Source organism: Platalea leucorodia (assembly GCF_965183815.1).
Source record: "Platalea leucorodia genome assembly, chromosome: 5".
Taxonomy (NCBI): Eukaryota; Metazoa; Chordata; class Aves; order Pelecaniformes; family Threskiornithidae; genus Platalea; species Platalea leucorodia.
The window spans coordinates 102522917-102544540 of NC_138827.1; the positions used below are offsets into that span (position 1 = coordinate 102522917).

The 21624-nt window shown below is 39.2% G+C and overlaps 1 protein-coding gene across 1 annotated transcript in view; it reads left to right on the top strand.

The window, feature by feature from the left end:
- The window catches only part of TANC1 (tetratricopeptide repeat, ankyrin repeat and coiled-coil containing 1), a 98444-nt gene that overhangs the window by 55003 nt on the left and 21817 nt on the right, over window positions 1–21624 (top strand). The window contains exons 5-12 of the mRNA XM_082314310.1: window positions 32–153; window positions 2192–2381; window positions 8333–8590; window positions 13885–14010; window positions 16165–16446; window positions 17351–17502; window positions 18794–19025; window positions 20272–20438. Of these exons, the coding sequence (XP_082170436.1) occupies window positions 32–153; window positions 2192–2381; window positions 8333–8590; window positions 13885–14010; window positions 16165–16446; window positions 17351–17502; window positions 18794–19025; window positions 20272–20438 (1529 nt within the window). The remainder of the gene's footprint in view (window positions 1–31; window positions 154–2191; window positions 2382–8332; window positions 8591–13884; window positions 14011–16164; window positions 16447–17350; window positions 17503–18793; window positions 19026–20271; window positions 20439–21624) is intronic.

Here is a 21624-nt window from a genome sequence, read left to right on the forward strand (position 1 = left end):
CTTCACCAACTTTTTTTCCCCCACTCCAAAGCAAAGCCTGATAAAGACTCAAGCTGTTCTCCTGCAGCACAAGAATTGATGACAAGACTGGGTTTTTTACTGGGAGAAGGGATCCCAACTTCTGCTCATGTAGAAGAGAAAAATGAAGTCATGGTAAGATAATGGAAATAATATATTTAATGTTCATCCTATTTCTGAGAGGACTGATGTTATTTCCTCTATTTGCTAGTTGCGGTTACTTGATACTTACCAAAATACAATCCATTTTAATAGACATATGGTAATAGAATTGTAAATTAATTATAACAAGTGTGTGTGTGTTTGTTTTGAAATTGTGAGTTGATCTTGCATTCTTAAAAAAAAGAAAGAATAGACTCCTCATCATTTCTGGAAGTTAAATCTAATCTACTATGAATGTGAATAGCTTGTAGGGTTCTCTCTGCTGCCTTTTAGGATTTAGGAGGAACTTTTTTTTTCCTTCTATTCTCAGTGATTTATGAGAATGGAAAATGTCAGTGGTTTGTTAAAATAGGAGAATGCTTTTTGGGGGGTGTGTTTGTTTTTTCCTGAGAAGTTCGCTTCCATTTGACAGTCTTTCTCTGTCATTTGGGGGTGGAAGAATTGGGGAGAAGCAAGCAGCTACTATCCATATGAAACTCATCTGCTGACCAAAACTGCACAGTAACAACCAGTCTCTCTTTCTTCCCCTTCCTCTCTCTACTTTTAGTCCCCGGCCTCGTAAATGTTAGTGCATCAGTTTGGGTTTCATTGATTGACCTGTTGGAGCGAGTCCAGAGGAGGGCCACGAAGATGTTCAGAGGGCTGGAGCACCTCTCCTGTGAGGACAGGCTGAGAGAGTTGGGGTTGTTCAGCCTGGAGAAGAGAAGGCTCCGGGGAGACCTTGATTGTGGCCTTTCAGTACCCGAAGGGGGCCTACAAGAAAGCTGGAGAGGGACTTTTTACAAGGGCATGTAGTCATAGGACGTGGGGTAATGGCTTTAAACTGAAAGAGGGCAGATTTAGATTAGATATTAACAAGAAATTCTTCCCTATGAGGGTGGTCAGGCACTGGAGCAGGTTGCCCAGAGGAGCTGTGGGCGCCCCATCCCCGGCAGTGTTCAAGGCCAGGCTGGATGGGGCTTTGAGCACCCTGGGCTGGTGGTGGGTGTCCCTGCCCGTGGCAGGGGGTGGGAACCAGATGATCTTTAAGGTCCCTTCCAACTGTTGTGGTTTAACCGCAGCTGGCAACTAAGCCCCACCCAGCCGCTCGCTCACTCCCCCCCGCTGGGATGGGGGAGAGAATCAGAAGAGTAAAAGTGAGAAAACTCGCGGGTTGAGATAAAGACAGTTTGATAGGTAAAGCAAAAGCCACGCACGCAAGCAAAGCAAAGCAAGGAATTAATTCGCTCCTTCCCATTGGCAGGCGGGTGCTCAGCCATCCCCAGGAACGCAGGGCTCCATCACCTGTAATGGTTTCTTGGGAAGACAAACGCTGTCGTTCTGAACGCCCCCCTCCCCTTCCTTCTTCCCCCCCCAGATTTACGTACTGAGCATGTCATCATACTGTATGGAATAGCCCTTGGGCCAGTGTGGGCCAGCTGTGCCCTGGCTGTGCCCCCTCCCAGCTCCTTGTGCACCGGGCAGAGCAGGGGAAGCTGGAAAGCCCTTGACCGGTATAAACACTACTTGGCAACAACTGAAACGTCAGTGTGTTATCGACATTATTCTCATCCTAAATCCAAACCACAGCACTGTACCAGCTACTAAAAAGAAAATTAACTCTATCCCAGCTGAAACCAGGATACCAACCCAAACCATTCTATGGTTCTGTGATAGTGAAATGTGAATAAGACTGCAGTTCTAGTGTTTTTAACCCAAAGAATAAATACTGGGGGCGGAGGGGAGGGGTATCCAGTAAAATGTTTAATAGAGAAGAAATCTGCCTCACTGCAACTCTTCCACTGAACTGTGAAATTCCCTTTATTCTTTAGAACTCGCTTTTTAAGAGTAATCTGAAAACATGTCATTAAGGTTCCCAATCAAGATAAAAGTTTCCGCTTCTTGAAATTTTTGCTTGAAAGATGGGCTCTTTGCTTTGTTCTTATTCTAGTTCACCTTGATGTTTTGAATTTTCAGCACAGTAGTGTACTGCCTCCTGTGCAATAACTGTTCGTTTTTCTTCACATTGCAGTGTACAGTAGCCAGTCAAGGAGTGAGTCCGTGTTCCACCCTCACAAGCAGCACTACATCACCTAGCACTGATAGTCCCTGCTCAACTCTCAATAGCTGTGTTGGCAAAACAGCAGCTAACAAAGGTAGTCCCTGTGGCACTATTAGCAGCCCTAGCTCCACCCTGGAGAGCAAGGACAGTGGAATTATAGGTAAGCATCTTAATTGGTAATGCAATTAATAGAAATTAATCTTCTCTTAATAGTACAAGTCTGAATAGCTGCTTCATGTCATTGTGTTCACTTATGTTCTTCATGGATCCCATTTCAAATCCTCTGTACTTGAAAGATTGAAATCACATTCTTTGGCTATAACAGTTGCTGTTGTTAGGTGTGCATTTCTTTTCTTTTGTTTTCCCGGTGCAGTTCTAATTTCTCCATGTTTTCCTTTAAAACCATGAATTACCTGTGTTTCACTCCATTTCTTGTTTTCTTCTACATTTTTCCTTTTCCATTATATATGTCTCTACAATGCATTTCATAATGGTGAAGCACAGCATAGCTTGAAGCTGGTTTAATTTCCAGCTGAGGAAAAAATAATTGATGCTGCTACTTGTAAGAATAACCTAAATCAAACTGTTTAAAAACAGTGCAAACTCTTGAGTAATGGCATGAAAATGATGCTAAAATGGGGCATCATGGAAGAGGTGAAATTGTGTGATCCTCCACTGAATAGATGACTGAACTGAGGCTATAGATGCATCTCCTGTGGGGAGTCAGTTATCTTTAGAGAGGCAGCTACCGTCGCAGACCAACTGTTACATGGCTCCAACTAGCTGAATATGTCAGTAAGTCTATTCAGTGCTAACGAAAAGATCTAAATTCTTTGCTGCCTCGTTTGTGCCATCTTCCCTACTTCTGCTCCCTGCCCTAATGGGTTTCTGTCTGTACCGCTAGCTACCAGTACCTTTGGGCACCCAGGTGGCTGCTTTAGTATTATTTTCTGGAAGGTCAGACTAAAATGTACAAAGCGTATTTTTCATGTGGTCATAAACTGTTGTAGGAAGGTTTATTCTTCTTTATTGGTTTGGTCAATTTTTTTTTTTTTAAATGCTGACTCCTTAACCAGTTGATCCCTTTTAAAATTGATTTTGTAACAGCTGTTAAGCTTACCAACAAAGCACAAAATGCTGCCTAACCTGATGCTTTCTCAGTATACAAAAGTGAGCTTTCAGTTTTAGTTAAGTGTAGCTGATGGACTAAATTGAGGGAGGCTGAAAAAGGGAAGCAATTCTAAATCTTAAATGCCTAGATCTGACAAAGTAAACTGAAGATATATCATTGTCTTAATGAACTTAGTACTTTTTTAATTACAACCTTTGTTTGTTTGTAGAAGGAATTCCAAGTGAAAGTGGTCTCGGCCTGCCATTACCAATACTGCTATGATGGTCACTGGTGTAGTGCTTGCCAAGAAGTAGTGATAATACATGTTTTCATAACGCAGTTGATAACAACACTTTACTCTGACTTCATAGATGTTCTTGCATTTTATTATAAAGTGAAGTAAATAATAGTTATAACTTACGACATATTATTATTTCTACTGATCGGTTACCCTAAAAGAGGTGTTCATCATGGATCAAAAGACTCATTTGCGTAACACTGAAGTACTTCAGTTTTAGAAAATGATTTTGTGAACTCATTCTGTAGTAGATTGATAAAAGCCATTGTGCATGGTCAATTTTGTGTGAGATCTAGTTTTGAGATAGCATTAACATTTTGATGTAAAGGAGGGGCTGTATCAGAATTGTTGTTCTTGGGTTCACAGATTTCAGTCATTGCCTGACTTGAGAATAGAGTACATCAGTTGTAGGCTTTGTCAGAATTTAGGGTTTCCTGTTTTGATTACAATGATACACATATAAAAGAAACTGAAATGATGGTACAAATGAGTATATTGGTGTAAAAATACAGCAATGTATGACTAGAAGAAATGGTAATGCCTCTTGTGGCAAAAAATACTTATCTGTCGGTAGACCTTAGTCCTTTCCTTGTTTAAAAAGTTTTATAGGGGTTTTGCTTTTTTAATAGAGTAGTTTAAATCAGTTCTCTGAATGACACGGGGATCTATGAGAGTTGTGCCATTAAAAGAAAACGGGCTTTGCAGGTAGGACCTGGTTACAAAGATAGTTCTGCCTTCGTAAATGCATCTATGCTTAAGCTCTTACTAGCTCTGTAAGCGGTGTGTAGACCGACTAATAGGTGCTTCTGCTTAGGCATGTTTCTTAGAAATTTGGGACCTTAAAGCTTCTCTAAGTGGTAAATGTTTGCCTTTTATAAAAAAAGCATATTGGTTTGGAATACTTAGTTGTTTGGAGACCTAAATCAATGTGTTTGTTCATTTGTTTAAGGAGGTACCGCACTGAAAAACTTAGTTGAATTTGCAAAAAAAGTTTAAGGACTGCACACTGTTTTGCATGCAACTTTTGTTTATATCAGTGAGAGTTGCATCAACGTGAATGTAAAAATTGGCATTACAATACACTAGATTACTTCTCTGGTACGTGATATAGAAGGGGAAAAAGGGATCCTGTTTCTCCATTAATTGCATGCTTTCAGCCTTGCTGAGCTCTTCTGTGAGGTCCTGCAGCCCAGGGGAGGGATGCATGCATGTTTTATATATGCAGTTTAATAGCACAGAAGATGCGTTTCTTATGCAGATACTTTATGAAGTCTTGGAATAAATACATCTACGGTATCAGTAACACGTAGTTCATCCAAGACTGTAGAAGCAGCTGCTGGTTTTGGTGTGGAGTGTGTTCCTTCTTTCCTTCCAGAAAGCCAGGATAATAGGCTGGAGCTCTGTTCTTTAACCTTCTTAAAAACCTGTTCTTGAGTGATAGCTTCCCTTCTCTCAATTGGACAGATGTAGATACTGATATGAACCTGCTACCCATGCTTTGCAAGCTTGAAATATTCTGTGAGTATGTCCGTGTTCTAAATGAGGTCAGAACTAGCCTCACGTTTGTTTAAAAGAGTATATTGGCATGACAACTACATCATCCCTTGTATAACCTTGTAAGTACTAATATTTTTAAGAAAAGATTTTTGAACCCAGTGATAAAAGTTCCTTATTGAACTGATGAAAAGGAAGGAGTTTCAAAAATAGGAGAAACACGAAAATAAGTCCTTTGTTATACAGGGAGAAGAGAGGATGGTGGAGTTCTGAAGCGTATGAGTGTGAGAGCAGGGGGAAAAACCCTAGAGAAGATAGGAGGGTGGGGGGTAACTCCTGTATACCTCCTTCAGTCAAGTATACGTGGTTCATGATCATGGGACTGTATGAAAATCATCTTCCGCAGTTATGCAGAGCTGTCATTCCTATCTCAAATTCAGGGAGAATTTGAACACCCCTTGTCCCTTGGCAACCCATGGCAGCACCCCTTAGATCTATAAAGGCATGAAAGGAAGAAGGGAAATGAGACATCTCTCTGATAAATGACCCGTGGTTTTGTTTTTTAAATACAGATGCGTCTGTGCATTCAAATTCGTTGTTAGTAGTAAATGTGCATTTTAAATTATGTTTAGCAGGTATTTGTTTTCTAATGTCTTTGACAGAGTTCATCCAACCATGAAAATGGCTTGCTCCTTCATGCAACTTATGTGGGCTTCCATTGTATTTCTACTCCCACTATGTTTTCTGGGCCAGCAGACTCTGATGGGAAATCTAGCTTTTCTTCCTTTCCCTCTTTTTTACTTATGGTTCAGGTTTCTTTTAGTTTTCTAATGTTTTACTGCTGTAGTTGAATTCTTCTTTGCTTCTATTGAGTTTGACATAATAGTAGTGGAGGCAGGTTTTAATCTTCAGCAATGAGCTAAGTAGAAGAAAAGACTGGGCTATTGGCCAAAATGTAAGCTTTTCTGGATACTTGCCACTGTTTCAGTATGGAAATCTTGAGCAGCAAGGTTTCCTGATGCTACATTTCACTCCAGGAGGAATCATAGTTTTAAATATTTCATACTTCAGGAGGAGCCAGATTTTTTTGACACAACCAAAAAAAGAAATAGATTTGTCATACAGAAGTATAGTCTAACCTGTGTGCAAAGGTTAGTGGAATGCCTGGAAAGCTTTTTCTTCTATTGCCTCTAAAACGTATCTTGTATTATTGGTATTTCTCAGAATACGAGCTCTGGAATTTAACCATCAGATCTTAAATTTCTTGTGAATGTGAGGCTAAGCTGGAAGAATGCAAAGTTGTATGAGTACCTCATCATCCTGCAAGGCTGAAGCCGCAGTGCAGTTGATGCAAAAGAATAGTTGGTGTTTCTTCTGACCGAAGAAGCCTCAGAGTTCTAAGGAGCAGTCTGTGCGTTTGCATTTTGTTAGCGGTCTAATATGCCAGAGTGTTTTACGTAATGATTTGGTCAGTTGAATGTAGAATCACCACATATATATATTTAACGTTTAAAATTTTAGCCTGGGGAGGACCCACAGTTCACATAGATATTATTATTTGAACTGGCATTGATTTTTTTTTTTTTTTTTTTAAATCCTGATGTCCTTTCATCCTATTTTGTATTTTCCTCTGTTGTGTTCAAGTGTTCAAAATGTATTGAGTGTTGGCTTAACCTTTAATAAATATTTGTTGTTCAGTTATTTTGTGAGAGTTTAATGTAAGTATTGAAAACATTTTAAATGAAACAGAGTGCTTTCACTATTAAACATACAAATAACAGTATATATTTGCAAAGTGTTCTTACATGAGCACATTAGCCTAGTTTTATCAAACATCACTCAAGTAGGTCTTTAGGAGTATAAATTCTTCACACCTTCAGTTATTGCAGGCGGCCTTGATTAACTGCAATCTCGAGCGACTAAAGATGCACTCTAATAACCCTCAGCCACCAAACTGGAATATTTGGAGCGCTGTACATAATGCAGTTCGTGCTGTTTCAGCTTTCATTGAGTGAATCGCTACAGCAGTGGAAAACTACTGTTCTGTAATGCAACATCCAAAACCACCTGTGTGGTCTTTAGTTGTCTTTTAGCTGTGGATCTGTCTAGCTCTATGTTGCTTATTTTGTGGCATCTGAAATTTTCATAGCAAAAAAAGCACATCCTACTGTCAAAAAGTTTCACATAGTATTGAGAAATTATTTGTACCTGTTTTCTGGTTGGTTTATAATGACATCAGAAACAAACTAAAAAAAAAAAAAAGCCTTTTTTTTGAGCCTGTGATTTACTTTATACTGCAGTACACTGAAATACTTTAAAAACCTAAATTAATATGTTTAATATAATCTGAAAGTTTGTTCATATACTCTACTGGGTCTGATCAAACATGCATCTAGCCTTGTATGCTCTTTCTGGCAGTGAAATGTGGCAGGTACTTAAGAAAGGAGTAGTATAAAACTCAGTTGCTGGAACCTTTCTATCCAGATTAGTTTGCCAGGTATGTGAGTGCAGGCTGATTGCCATCCTAATGTAGCTAAGCTAACTATTTTAAGTGAGCTAGATCTCTGAACAACATTGAATTTTTATCATTTATGCTTCACAACATACAGGATGCTTGCTCACAAGTAGGCTTGTGGAAAGCCTCCCAGCTTTGGAAGAACTGTGCAAGTTTTTTCAAAGAATTGAATTTTGAATTCTTTTTGTAAAATATTAGTCTTTAAAAGTGTGAATTATCAAAAAGATGCATTTAAATTTTTTTTCTTGCTCTAGGTGCTATTTTTACTTCTTAATGAGCTTTTGTTGTCTCCATGTTTACAGAGTAGTTTGAAAATTTGCAAGATGTTACGGAATTTTAATTTTTAAAAGAAGTTGAGACATGTTTTGGTGAAGTAGTAGATTCTTCATATAAAGTCATAAATGTTTTGGTGGTTGGGTTTGTTCCCCCCCCCAAATTACATAGATCTAAAGATACGTCTGGATTCTTCAGAACATTTTCTTGCCTCCTTTCTCAGGTGTTTTTCCCAGTCTGAGAAGCTGTTGTTCAGTTGTTCAGCTCTTTTAGATAAGTAATATTCCTTAAATTTAACAAAATATCCAGTGAAGAAATACTTGAATATCTGCTGGGTATGAAAATTATAACGCATATTAACAGGAGTGTGCCATTTTTCTCTGATGTGTACTTTAGTTGGGTTTTTTCTCTCTTTTTCAGCAACCATAACAAGTTCCTCAGAAAATGATGATCGTAGTGGTTCCAGTTTGGAATGGAGCAAGGATGGGAGTCTCAGAGCTGGAAAACATCAAGGGATTAGTCATGATCGAAGAACAGATAATTGTTCACCGGTTGCAGAAGAGGAAGGTGTTGGATCTGCTGAAAATTTGCCAAAAGTACCACCAACAGGGGAGGGTCCCGTTCCTTATGCTCAAAGTTCTGGCTCTTTAATAATGCCTCGTCCAAACTCCGTTGCAGGTAAAGTCCTGAGGTAGAAAAAAGGATGTTCCTAATGATAGGACATTTCTGTTGAATCCTTCCGTTGAAGTTACGTTGTTAGTATGAAAGAATTTTATAGGACAAAAAGAAAAAAGCATAGGTTCTAAACTGGATAGATGAGCATTATCTAAGTTGTTTAAAATTGTCATACAGAGGGCTTTTATTGTGCATTTTCGTAGGTATTGGTTAGGTCAGGACTTTTGGAACACTTCAAAAGTCTGTCAGTCGTTCTAGGTCTGTATCTGCTGTCAGCTAATCCTTGAGGGTGTTGCTTTTGTGTGCGCTCGCACTTGCCAGATCTGTAAATCTGACTAACACTAAGACCTGTTGAACAAGCAATGTATATACTTTTCTAAAGAACTGTGTGGAATTCTGCCTTCCAGTTGAACCATTCATTCAGAAAATGTCTGTTCAGTTGAGATAGATACATATGTGACCTTACCATTACTTTTTCTAAGCGCTGTGAAATAGCCAAATCTCTGAAAAAGCACTTCTGACTTGAAATCTATTAGTAGAGCCCATCAAATTCTAACAGTAACGGGCAATTCGCTTACATAAATATAACCCTGCAAGAAAAATGTCCTGATAGTGTTCAGAAGCATGGGCACCATATATAAGGCGGTAGGTTTAGCTAACTAAAAATTCAAAGTTAAAAAACTTGGTAAATGCAGAGTGAAGAAAGCTTCAGTAATGAGGTTAGGGCTTGGGAGTTGGTGATTCCTAGAGGGAAGAGGGGAGGATAGTATACTTCATTCCAGCTAGAAAATACTGTCAGTAAAAGGGAGTATTTTTAGTGTAAAAGGTGAAACAAAAATTGATGCATGGAATTTTCTTAGTATGATAAGATGTATAGGGGAAATATTGCTAGTAAACCAACTTTTGAAATTGTCAATGGCAAAATTTTGGCAAAGAACATGCTAGTAATTTTGGTGAGAATCTTTTAAGTTCTGACAATACCACTTTAAATTTTGGAAGCTTATAGATTGTAATATGAGCACTAGTTCTGTGTTTTGGTTGTGAAGGCACAAACATGTTGGTTCAAATGGGAAAAAAAAGAAACATTCTCCATTTCATTTTGAAAGGAAGTATATAATGTGTTTATTCCCACAACTGGTAATATATTGGAATTGCAACAGAAAAAGGTGCTAATATGCAGCTCAGTAAATGTTATCAAGACCTTAAGACTTGTCAGTAATAGCCAAAATCCAATGCTTTAAAAACAAACAAACAAACAAAACAGTCCTACATTTAGAATGCTTCATGAAGTGTCTTCAAAGATACTGAAACACACACTGCACTCTTAATAAAGGTAATTTGAGGTTTTAAAATACAAGGAAAGTTATTAGCACATTGTTTCAAAATTCTGTGGTTGAAGGATTATTTTGCAGCAACATGTTATGATAGGAATACAATAATGCCCAGCTTCACGGGGGAGAGCGAGTACCACGGCTCTCCGTAAAACTGCTGTCACCACAGACCAAAGCTTCCCGGCCTTCTGCTGTGTTTGTTCCTTGGAATCATCCTGTTGACAAAAGCGAATGTCTTACAGTGAACAGCAGCAAACAATTGTAATGAATTTGCATGTGTCTAGCTATTTTACATAGTTACAAAATTACAAATGTTAGAAAGAATTTTTCAGTCTGCTTTGAAAACAGCTTGATTTATCTGCAATTTGCCTATTGAATGACCTGAGTTATTGTTTTATAGTGCCAAAAAGTTAATGCTCTGTGCAAATTGTCCCATGGCAAAGGAAGTCTAGTATCCTGATGTTAGATGTTCTAGTATCCAATAGTGCAGAGATTTAGGCTACAGATTTTTGTGAAATCTAGTGTCCTTTTAAACTGTAAACGACCGTTTTCTGGCTTTTGAGTGCCAGTGCTAAATACCTCTCTTTAAAAACTGGATACTTGTGCTACACATGCAAGAAATTAAATAATTAATCTGCAATATCCTTGCAGATAAGGGTGACTGAAGAAATTTTTCCTAGTAGAATGTGGGATTGGAAGTTGTCACGCCTCCAGTCCCTTCTAGAGAAGCAGGAGTGTTGTTTTAGGAATCATTTAATTGTGTCTTGCTGTTACTGCTTCCCCTTTTATTATGTCTCACTTCTTATTTTGGAGTTCTGAGATGGACCGTAACCATGCCATGCTCCTGCTTTTCCTTTTATCTTGCATTATTCTCTTGCTGAAGAAAACTTCCTAGTTCATGAACATGACAAAGATGATATTCCAACTCTGCATCATATGTCAAGCTCATGTTCTGCTCTGGTTATCATTTGGAGCATTTGTATTGCTTGCGTGTGATTCATGTTTTTTCCACGTACTTGATCTGCATGTCCATTTAAAACTCATGCCTTTTGGAGATGGACGGTAGTTTTGCCGACTCTAGGACATAACGAGGGAGGAAGCAGCAACCACCTTCTTTTCATGGGTATTATAGCACTACTGCATAAGTTTTGGGGAATTTCACTCTGAACTAAATGGCTTTGTTGCCCAAGAGGACTGCAGTAGCTGCCCTTTCATTGTTATAGCTGTCTGAAATACAGATCCTCAGATTTTAACTTCGGCTTCTCTTAAACTTATGAGTACCTGAGTTTTCCAAGTGTTAAAACAGCCTAGACTACTCTAGGTTGTAAGGGGCCCCTGGAGGTTTCTGGTCTGCCGTCTCACTGGAAGCACATCCAATTAGAACAGTTTGCTCAGAGCCTTGTTCAGTTGAGTGTCGAGTAACTCCAAGGATGAGTGTTCCCCCACATCTTTGGGCAACTTGTTTGGGTATCCTCAGTGATTTTTTTTTTTTTTTCCCCCTTTATATCTAGTGTGTATTTCCCATGTTCTAACCTGTGTTCATTGCCTCTCATCCTGTTACTGTCCCCCTCCAAGAAGAGTCCGATTGTGGCCTCCTGTTAGGTAAAGAATGACAATAAGCTGCTGCCTTAGCCGTCTCTGTTCAAAGCTGAACAAACTCCGTTCAAACCCGAGACCTCCCTCCCAGTTTGACACGAAAGAATTCTGCCCAGCCTCTCAGATTTTTAAAGTGACATCCACAGGACCATTGACTTTTTTTGGCTCTGGCTCTTTTTCTAGTCTTTAAATCTTTCATTTCGTTGCTTTAGTATTCATCCGTTGCATTCAGGATTTCTTTTGTTGCTGTAAATTTGGACTGGACTTCAATTTTCAGGCTGAACTTCTGCTACCTTAGTACCAAAACCTTGACTCTGAACATCCATCCCACTGCAAACCTCATTCACATCTAAGAATCTTGGACCTGTAGTTTTGACTTTCCTGCTTTACCTAGGAAGAGATGATTAATCTCTTTAATTCTCAGTAAGTCTGAGAATTCAGACTTTAATTCTCATTAATTAATTCTCAGTAAGTCTGTATCTTTCATGTACTGGGGAGCCCAGAACTGGACACAGTGCTCCAGATGTGGTCTCACCAGTGCTGAGTAGAGGAGGAGGATTGCCTCCTTGTACCTGCTGGCAACACTTTTCCTAATGCAGCCCAGGATGCTGTTGGCTGCCTTTGCTGCAAGGGCGGATTGCAATCTTATGGTCAGCTTGTTTACCACCGGGACCCCAAGGTCCTTCTCTGCACAGCTGCTTTCCAGCCTGTCAGCCCCCATCGTCTACTGATGCCTCGGGTTATTCCTTCTCAGCTGGAGGACTTTGCATTTCCCCTGGTTGAAGTTCATGAGATTCCCTTCAGCCCAGTTCTCCAGCCTGTCAGGGTCCATCAGAATGCCAGCACAATTGTCTGACATATCAGCCATTCCTCCCAGTTTTGTATCATCTGCAAACTTGGTGAGGTTACACTCTGTCCCATCGTGTAGGTCATTAATGAAGATGCATTGGACCCAGTGTTGACTGCTGGAGTATACCACGAGTGAGTGGCCTCCAGCTGGACTCTGTGCCACTGATCATAACCCTCTGGGCCCAGTTCAGCCACTTCTGGGTCCACCTCACTGTGCGCTGATGTAACCTGTACTTCATCAGCTTGTCCATGACAATGTTATGGGAGACAGTGTCAGAAGCCTTAGTAAAGCCAAGGTAGACAACATCCACAGCTCTCCCCTCATCCACCAAGCCATCGTCATCTTATGGTATCGCAGAATCACAGAATGGTTTGGGTTGGAAGGGGCCTTTAAAGATCACCTAGTTCCAACCCCCCTGCTGTGGACAGGGGCATCTTTCACTAGATCAGGTTGCTCAAAGCCCCATCCAGCCTGTGTTCAGTTGAGAGCTCCTGGCTTATCCATGCAGGCCTCGTGCGATATTTGCTTTATTTCCTACTTGTCAGGATTACCCTTTCTTGAGCTTGCAGGAGGTTATCCTTGAGTGTCAACCAGCTCTTTTGGATCCCTCTTCTCTCCAGGACTATATGCCATGGGATTCTTCTAAGCAGAACTCTGAAGAGGTTGAAGTCTGTGCTCCTGAAATCTGGTGTTATGCTCCTGCTTTTTGCTCTGCTCTCTCGTATCAGGATCCTGAACTCCACCATCTCATGGTCAGCACAGCCGAGACTGCCCTCAGCTTGCACGTCTGTGACAAGTTCTTCCTTGTTTGCATCAGGTCCAGCAGAGCATCTTTCCTTTCTGCCTTCTCAGTCACCCATGTCAGGAAGTTGTTGTCAGTGCACTCCAGAAATCTGAATTGCTTATGCCCTGCTGTGTTGTCTCTCCAACAAATGGAAGACTTTTCGATTTGGTATCAGTTTGAAAACTGCTTTTTTTAATGTGAATATTCATTTATTTCTGGTGAAAAAGTATATATCCCTGATACGACTTGGCAAATACGTTCTCTGAATTTTCAGTTCTTCTTTTGTATAGCTATCATTTTGGTTTAAATAGTGAAAAAAATAAAAAATGTTATCTAGAATTCTGTAGCATTCAATACAAAAAGAATATAAATATTTTGTCGCAGATAGTGTACTAGCAGCTAGTATCTGAACTTGTTCCTAACGCTTCTGACCTCACTGATACGGTTGTTCTCATAGTGAAAAAGGAAACTATACTAACATGAGAACTGTTTGCCATATGAGGAAGTTCAGGCAGACGTGAGGGCCACCTGAAAGGGGAAAAATCCAGCTAAATCTTTAATGAAATTGGTTGAAAAGCATTTTGCAAATATTATAACATGGATGACTTCAACCACTGCCATTGTCTGGAAAAACTAATCTCGAAGTACTACGTCGAGGAAAGAACTATAATAAATAATTATGTTCTTTGTAACTTATGCTGAGAGAAAAATAACCTTCAATCCTTTAATACTCTAGCAACAAGTTCAACCAAACTGGAAGATCTGAGTTATTTGGATGGACAAAGAAGTACTCCTTTACGCACTTCAATTCGCTTACCTTGGCACAACACTGCTGGCGGAAGAGTGCAGCAGGACAGTAAAGGTACGCATCTTTACATCTGCGTCTGTCTTGGCACAGTCATACAGTTCTTCAGCAGCTTTGTAACGTGGATGTTCTGTGGTCTTTGTAAACACCCTCATCCCACAAAGTGTTATTTTATAGTGCTCCTGACAGATCACTCAACATGTCTGAAAATAAGATGCTCGCTTACACTTTTCCTGCATAATGGTGTGGTTTAGAAATTGAATGTATGGTTTTTAACAAGAAATCAGTATATTGTTTATCTGAGTGTGCATGTGCAGTGCAGATCATGTGAATCTCCGGATTGAAGTTGTGTAATACAAGTGTTCAGGAACTGTACTGAATATTTTCTTGACTGCCAGGTTTTATCATGTGACATTCAGATAAGAGTGTACTGCAACTTAAGAAATACTATGCTGAATTTAAAATCTTCAAGAGGCTGTCACTAGAATTCTGTTTTAGGAAGAAAACTGATCTGATACCATTAGACTTATTTATGACTATGTACTTTGATATCTCTGGTCTTTGAGTCTGAAAACAGCACGTTTATGTTAAATGCAAGTGAGGTATGCAATTTTTTGTTTCTTCCTTTTAACTAACCTAGCCATCTGCAAGCTCTGTTAATTTACCAATGTCGCAAATGGGTGATTTGGACTTCTTAGAGAACCACTGTCAAAGGTATCACCAAACGTGCTTTTATTGAAATATGATGTTGTAAAAGTGCGACTTGAAAAAGTTTGATGGCAAGGTTTACTCTATCACTTACTGCGCAAAGGATATAACAATGACTCAAAACTACCAAGACAAAATCTTAGCACACTCTAACACAAGGTTACGCGCAATATCGGTCACTTACAAAAGATCTGCAGTGTGTGAGAGGTCTCTCTGCCTCAAGGAGCAAGCTTGAGGACGTCCAGCCCAAGGGGAGGTCACTGCTGTGCAGCCAGTTGCTTAGCAGGTAGAGCTCAAAGAAGGCTCACTTAGGCTGCCGTATTTATGGAATAAAGTGGTTGACTTGTAGACAAATTCCATGCAATGGAAAAGGTATGCATGAGACTCCTTGTACCCACAACTAACTTTGTTCCTTGATGAATGAGTCTTCGAAAAGCCACTTGCTGTTCATGTGTCCATCTCATGATCGGTGTTGCAAGCTCATATGCATCGATGCTCACTGTGTCACTCTGCTCCTGCGTGGGTTTCCAGAGAACGGACTGGAACTAGAGAAGTTCTTGGCCTGGTTATAGCTTAGGCCTTTACCTCTTTGGAGCCTGACCCAAGCTACCGCTAGTTTGGTTAAGGAGTCGAGTGCATCAGTCACACCCAATAACAATTAAAAGCGGAAGAATTTAAGCAAATTCCTGGTAAAACTCATCTTGAGATCGTATATAGATGCTATGCTGTCCTCTTTCATTTATGTTTTTTCATAGTTGTATATTAATGCTGAAGCGGCATTTGTGTAACATTAGATTTGGTTAATGAATCCTCAGAGCATTATATTAGTGAACATTATTATTTCTGTAAATTTTAATGTATTTTATGCAAACAACCCCAAATTATTCTTCTCTCTCTAAGTCTTGTCAGGTGTTTGCCAAATGCATAGATTAAAGTAATCAAAGATGACTACACTTTCAGCTGTGCTGTGTAATTTCTGTTCTTGTGGCTTCAAAAGTACAGAAAAACAGGGTAGTATTTTTTTTTACATTACTTTAAAAATACGGGCTTTTTAAAAACAGAAAAATTTATTTATTCTCCATACCTTTTTCTGTTTCTCTGTAAATGTCTTTACAGATCTGAAGACCTGACACTGAGATGCTCAGCAGTGTAGTTCACTCTAAACTGAAAAATGTTTGGCACTTCCCCATTTGTAGAATTATTAATGCATTTTTAAGAAAACTTTTGGATTCTGCAACTTATTAACTCAAGTTCAATTGTAAAAAAAATCCTCAAATTATACTTGTAGCTTCTCTCCTCTAGAACTTAATTCACGTACGAATTATGGAGGTGTCCTGAACTGAGGAAATCATTCTTTATTGTTTTCATGATGAAAGCTCTAAGAAGTCTGATTATGAAGGCTATTAACAAGGTCACTGAATGAAATGATCTTCGGAAACAGTGTTGCTTTATTGCATGTCAAGTTTCTTCTAATAAGCTTTTCTCCTTGCCACCTCTTCTCAGCTCGTTTCATCCCCTATAAGCCTCAAGACATTCTACTGAAGCCACTGTTGTTTGAAGTGCCAAGCATAACAACAGACTCGGTGTTTGTTGGAAGAGAATGGCTGTTTCAAGCAATTGAAGAAAAATTGAAGAATACTGATCCAGCAGAGAACAGGGGAGCAGTCATTACTGGAAACGTGGGATTTGGGAAGACTGCAATTATTTCACGGCTGGTGGCACTTAGCTGCCATGGAAGTCGCATGAGGCAAATAGCTTCAAATAGCCCTAATTCATCCCCCAAAAGTACGTTCCTTTTCTGAGTAATTGTTTGGGTTATTGTACTGATAAGAGTTGAATGTTGTTTGCTTTTTTGGCTTAAGGTACTCGGGCCTCATGAACTCCTCAGGAAATACTTGTTTCCTCCAGTGAGGAAAGGAAACTGTTGAAATTGTATGTTTTGACAAATACCTTCCACATAATATAGTGTGGACTCAGCCCATCAAAAGACATGGTAAAATGGAGACAATACGTAGAATCTCTTCCTTCGGTCAGGCGGTGTGTACCCTAAATTCTGTTGGTAGTGTGACTGTGGTAGCTTGTTCTCCCATTAGTTTGGAAAGAGAGAAGTGACATGTTTCTTCCCCACTGTGTACCACACGCTTTTCAGTACCACGCGTTTTCCATAGAATTTCAGTAGAGGAAAGAATAAAGCTATGGAGAAATCCATTCTGTCTTCTGCTGGGATCCACAGGATTCTGTCACCTGACCAATCCAGTGCCTACGTTAACTGGAAGGACGGTGTGACTGTTGTTACTGCTACTTCCCCTGCTGACACTTCAAATAATAATAATATTATTATCAATAATAATGATAAATCATTTATATTTCCCAAGAGTTCAGTCATGTAATAACTATTAGTTTAAATGAGTGATCGCATATGTAATTGTCATAAGGAAACTCTTCATGTCAGCATCGTTTTGCTTTCAGTAATCCTATAGTTTGATCTAAAAGTCAGATGAATTGTTTTAAAATTGCAAAGTTGCAAATATATGCCTGTATTATCAGACTATTTGCAGGCTTCTTTTGATGCTGTTTTTCAGTTTTAATTTTTACTCTAGCAGTAAAGATATTCTGTGATGTTTTCCTATGAAGCAATCTGCTATCAGCACATTTGGTCTCTTTTGTATTTGTTGTCTTTTAAAAATAGGTGGTGACTCCAGTCAGGAGATTCCCTTAAGTCAGTTACCCCCGTCTGCTCCTCCAACAAGTGGTACCAATACAATGAAGACTCTGAATTGTCCTGGTACTCCTGAATACCAAAATGAAACAGGTGATTCTGTGAGGCGCCTTGCTTCAAAGGTGAGTTTTCACTTATTCATAGATTTTCAGTATGTTAGAAAACCTCTAACCTGGGGGGAGACAGTCTGCTTCGCAAAGCCTCCTGGGTACGCCAGTAGTCGTGGTGGGAGAACAGGCAGTAACCTCGGACACTTCTAGAAGAAGCGTGCGTTTCATGACTGGTGAAAGCAGCTACCTACCTTTTCTGCCTTTCAGGTTATTACTTGAGTTCTGCTTGGTCTTGGGAAGAGTTACGTTAAAAATTTCACATCTGTTTTGTGTGTGTATGGGAGGTTGGGATCCTTTACTTGCAAAAGGGGCCATGTGTTCTCTGAAGGTAGATGCTCAGTGTACCTTCCAAAAGCAAAATTCTGGAGAAAAAAAAAAAAGAAGATAAAATGTTTGGTCTGCGTATAATCCATCAATATTCTATGATAGAGGTTGAGTGTGACAGTAGCCTGTTTTCCAAACCCTGAGAGTCTGAAGTAAGCAATTAAAAGTTATTTTTGCATTAGATTATGATGATGTGTTTTATTTTTTGCCTAAGTCGTAAAAATAATTAATTTCTGAATTGCATACTTTATGCAAATAGTTGTGAGGAAAACATGGGGTTATTGTTGCAGTCTTTAAGGTGATGTGTGTTGTTTGAAAACAAGGTTATGAAAGCTGCTGAAGTGCAGACTTTTTATTTAGTGTGAACACCATGTTTTCCTCGTGGTTTGATTTTTTTTCCTAAAGAAATATGGCCTATGTTATGTTGTATTTTTAAGTAATAGACACCTTTGCAATAATCTGAATAAGGCCAGTTGTCCTCTTTCTCTGTTTGCTATATGAGGATGTCTTCTTTAATAGCTGTGTGTCACTTACTTTTGCCTGATGATGATCAAATTAGTCCTTGCGTCATTACAGTGTGTGACACAATGTTGTTAAATTATAGCTAATAAGTTGCTTAGTCGGGGCCTCAAGTTATTTTTCCTGTGCTACTTAGTTACTTAGCTGTTTACCCACTGTGTCTAAATGGCATGAACTCAAATCACTACGTTTTCCTGCCAGAATCTGACATTTTTATTTCTTTTCCTCTTTGCATGACCTACAAGGTCAAAATCTATTTCATTTCTGCCTTTCTGTGTCCCTGACACAGGCCATCTGAGACCAGTTGCGGAGTTGGGAAATTATTCTAACACTGAAAACTATTTTGTAGTTGAAAGAGAAATTCAGTAACACTTTATCATAATCGGACTAACTGGTATCCAACATAAATATTGAAGAGGTAACACTTCTGTTTGTTTGTTTGTTTTTTTAAATTCTCCAGGTCGTTGCTTATCACTACTGCCAAGCTGACAACACATACACGTGTCTTGTCCCAGAATTCGTGCACAGTATTGCAGCTTTACTTTGCCGTTCAAATCAATTAACAGCATACAGAGATCTTCTAATAAAAGAGCCTCACTTACAAAGCATGCTTAGCCTGAGATCTTGCGTCCAAGATCCAGCAGCAGCTTTTAAAAGGGGAGTGCTGGAACCACTTTCAAACCTCAGGAAAGGTAGGTTCAGCGGGAAGTGACTTGGAAACTGAATCTGAACTGCATAAAAAGTGGGAAAAAAGAGGTCTAAGAATATGTATTTTAATGCTCTAAGAAAAATAAATAAATCAGAACATTCCTGGAGAAAGGAATTCCTTAATTGTGGTAGTTGTTTGTAGCAATAATAGGTAGGTTTTGAACAGTTGTTTCCTATTTTAAATAAAATTTTATGAAACTTAATAAAGATCATGGAAACTTTACATTTCTTTTTTTGCCGGAAAACTGAAGTTGTAGCTTGAAGTTAAGGCTGGCACATTTGCATTAAAGCATTTTGTTTTCAGATGCCTTTGAGTTTTGTCACACTTTTTTGTTTTGTAATTTTCTGTGCCTGAACACCTACAAAGTGGATGTGGGTTTTTTGCTTGCTTTTAAAATGGATATGGCAATTTTCCAAGAAAGCGTGTAACAACATGATTTTCGTACTTAAAAAAAAACCCAGCAAACTCCTCCTTGAAAACAGCTAGCTTCACAGTTTATGCCAGCTTGAGCAGGTACTTGATGCACGGCAAGACGGAGGAGGAGATTTGCCTGTGTGTGAACAGAGCATGTGTCATTCTTACGAAAACTGGTTTGCAGTTCTTGAATTTTGTTGACTGTCAACAAATATCTGTGAAATTCTTTGGCAAAGCTTATGTTTACCTCTGGGATTTTCATCCTTAACACGTGCTCAAAATTAATATTGCTAGTTTCTCAAGCTGTTGCAAAATAACCTCTTCTCCTCAGAACTGAAAGTGTGAAGCAGTGCCTTTATGATTTTTGCAAATTGTAAACTTATTTTTGCTTGGTAAGTCCAATAAAGGATAAGTTTTAAGTAAACAGATAATAATTAGAAGCGGTGTTAACTAATAGCTTAAACAGCCTACATGTGCCTTCTTTTTGTATCCATGCATCTCTTATCTCTTACGTGTTAACAACCTTGTTTAATCTTTTAACTCTTTTTAAATCAGTTGTGAAGTAGATCCGTAATCATAGTGCAGTAAAAACCACTATTGTGATTGCTTCCACTTTTTAGCATTTTATGGCAATGTTGTTTTATGTCTCCTAATGTTATTTTTAATCTCCTAAATAATGCTTAAATGCTGTAAGATGTATTGCTGTGCATAAAGATACGTTTCTATTTCTTGATGTTCAAAATTTGGGGATAAAAATATGTCACTTAATAGGAGAATTTGTATTCATCGTTTCCTTTTTTATCTTCATATTTAAGAGCGGAAAATTCCTGAGGAAGACTACATAATTTTGATAGATGGTTTAAATGATGCTGAATTTCATAAACCTGATTACGGTGACACACTTTCTTCATTTATCACAAGCATAATCTGTAAGTTTCCTCCCTGGCTGAAGCTTGTTGTGACTGTAAGAACTAACTTCCAGGTAAAAACACCTTTTAACTTTTTTCTTACCCTCAAAGACTAAGTGATCTATATCGGTGCAGCTGCATTATTATGAAAAATACTAATTTTAGAGGAATTCAAAGTAAAGTCTCTTGGGTTTTTTTCCTTCCTTCCTTTGTGGTTGCATGTTTCTTTATAGCGCACAAGTATGATTTTTGAGGCTTTTTTTGTTTTGAATCACTTGAGTATGCTAGAAGAGTTGATAGTACAAGAAGTGGTGAAATCAGAGTATGTTTCCTTGGCCTTCAAGAGTGAAACGGGCAAATGAATGATTGAAAACTTAAAAAAAAATGAAAGTAATTAGAACCCCATAGTGATATTTCCCTTCAATGTTTACTTGTTGGAGTGTATTTCTGCTAGTATTAAGCTCTGGATTTTCACATTTTAGGAAGCGATAAGCCACAATTCCACTATCTATGTTGATGAGATTGATTTCTGGCCTTATCACCATTAATCTCTCTGCATCTCTTCATCTGTTTGCTGCCCCTGAAAAAACCCAGCCTCAAAACTTGTGGTTAAAGCATCTTGTCAGAATTAAGCAGCTAAGAGATACTTGCAGGAGTCCTGAGAGTGTTTAAGTGAGGCCATACAGAATTCCCGTTTTTCTGCGCTGGACAGCAATTTTCTGAACAAAGTTCTGGTTTTGTTTCCAGCACTAGCCAGGCTGGTTTAAGATGGTCGCCTTCAGTTCACTTCAGTTTAATAAGGAAGGTGTGTGTGTTTCAGTCTTTCGCCGTATCTCTGAGGTAGCACCTTTATGTATTTTGGCAATGCTTGAGATACAGCTCTACCAGTCCCGTACTGCCGCTTGGCTAGGCACCCCTCGTTCTCAGAGAAGACGACTTGAAGGGGGACCGAAGTCCAGCTCTGTAGTAGCTGTTCCCTAATGCAGTTGAGAGTGTGTCTGGGCAGGCGCAGGCAGATGCTCCAGAGTTGCTCTGCGCACCAGGCTGGCAAGGTGCAAGGCAGTGCCGATGCGAAGTCTGTTTTGACGACGTTAAGGTGCAGCTGTGCTTCGGTACGGCCTTCTGAGAGTTTATTTCATATTTGCCTTCTTGCCACTAGGACTTCAAGCATTTAGCTGGCTGAAGAGTTTAGTTCTCAACTAAATCTTTATTTTTAACACGGGATTTCTGTATTAGGGACTATTTCCTGGCTGGAGAAGT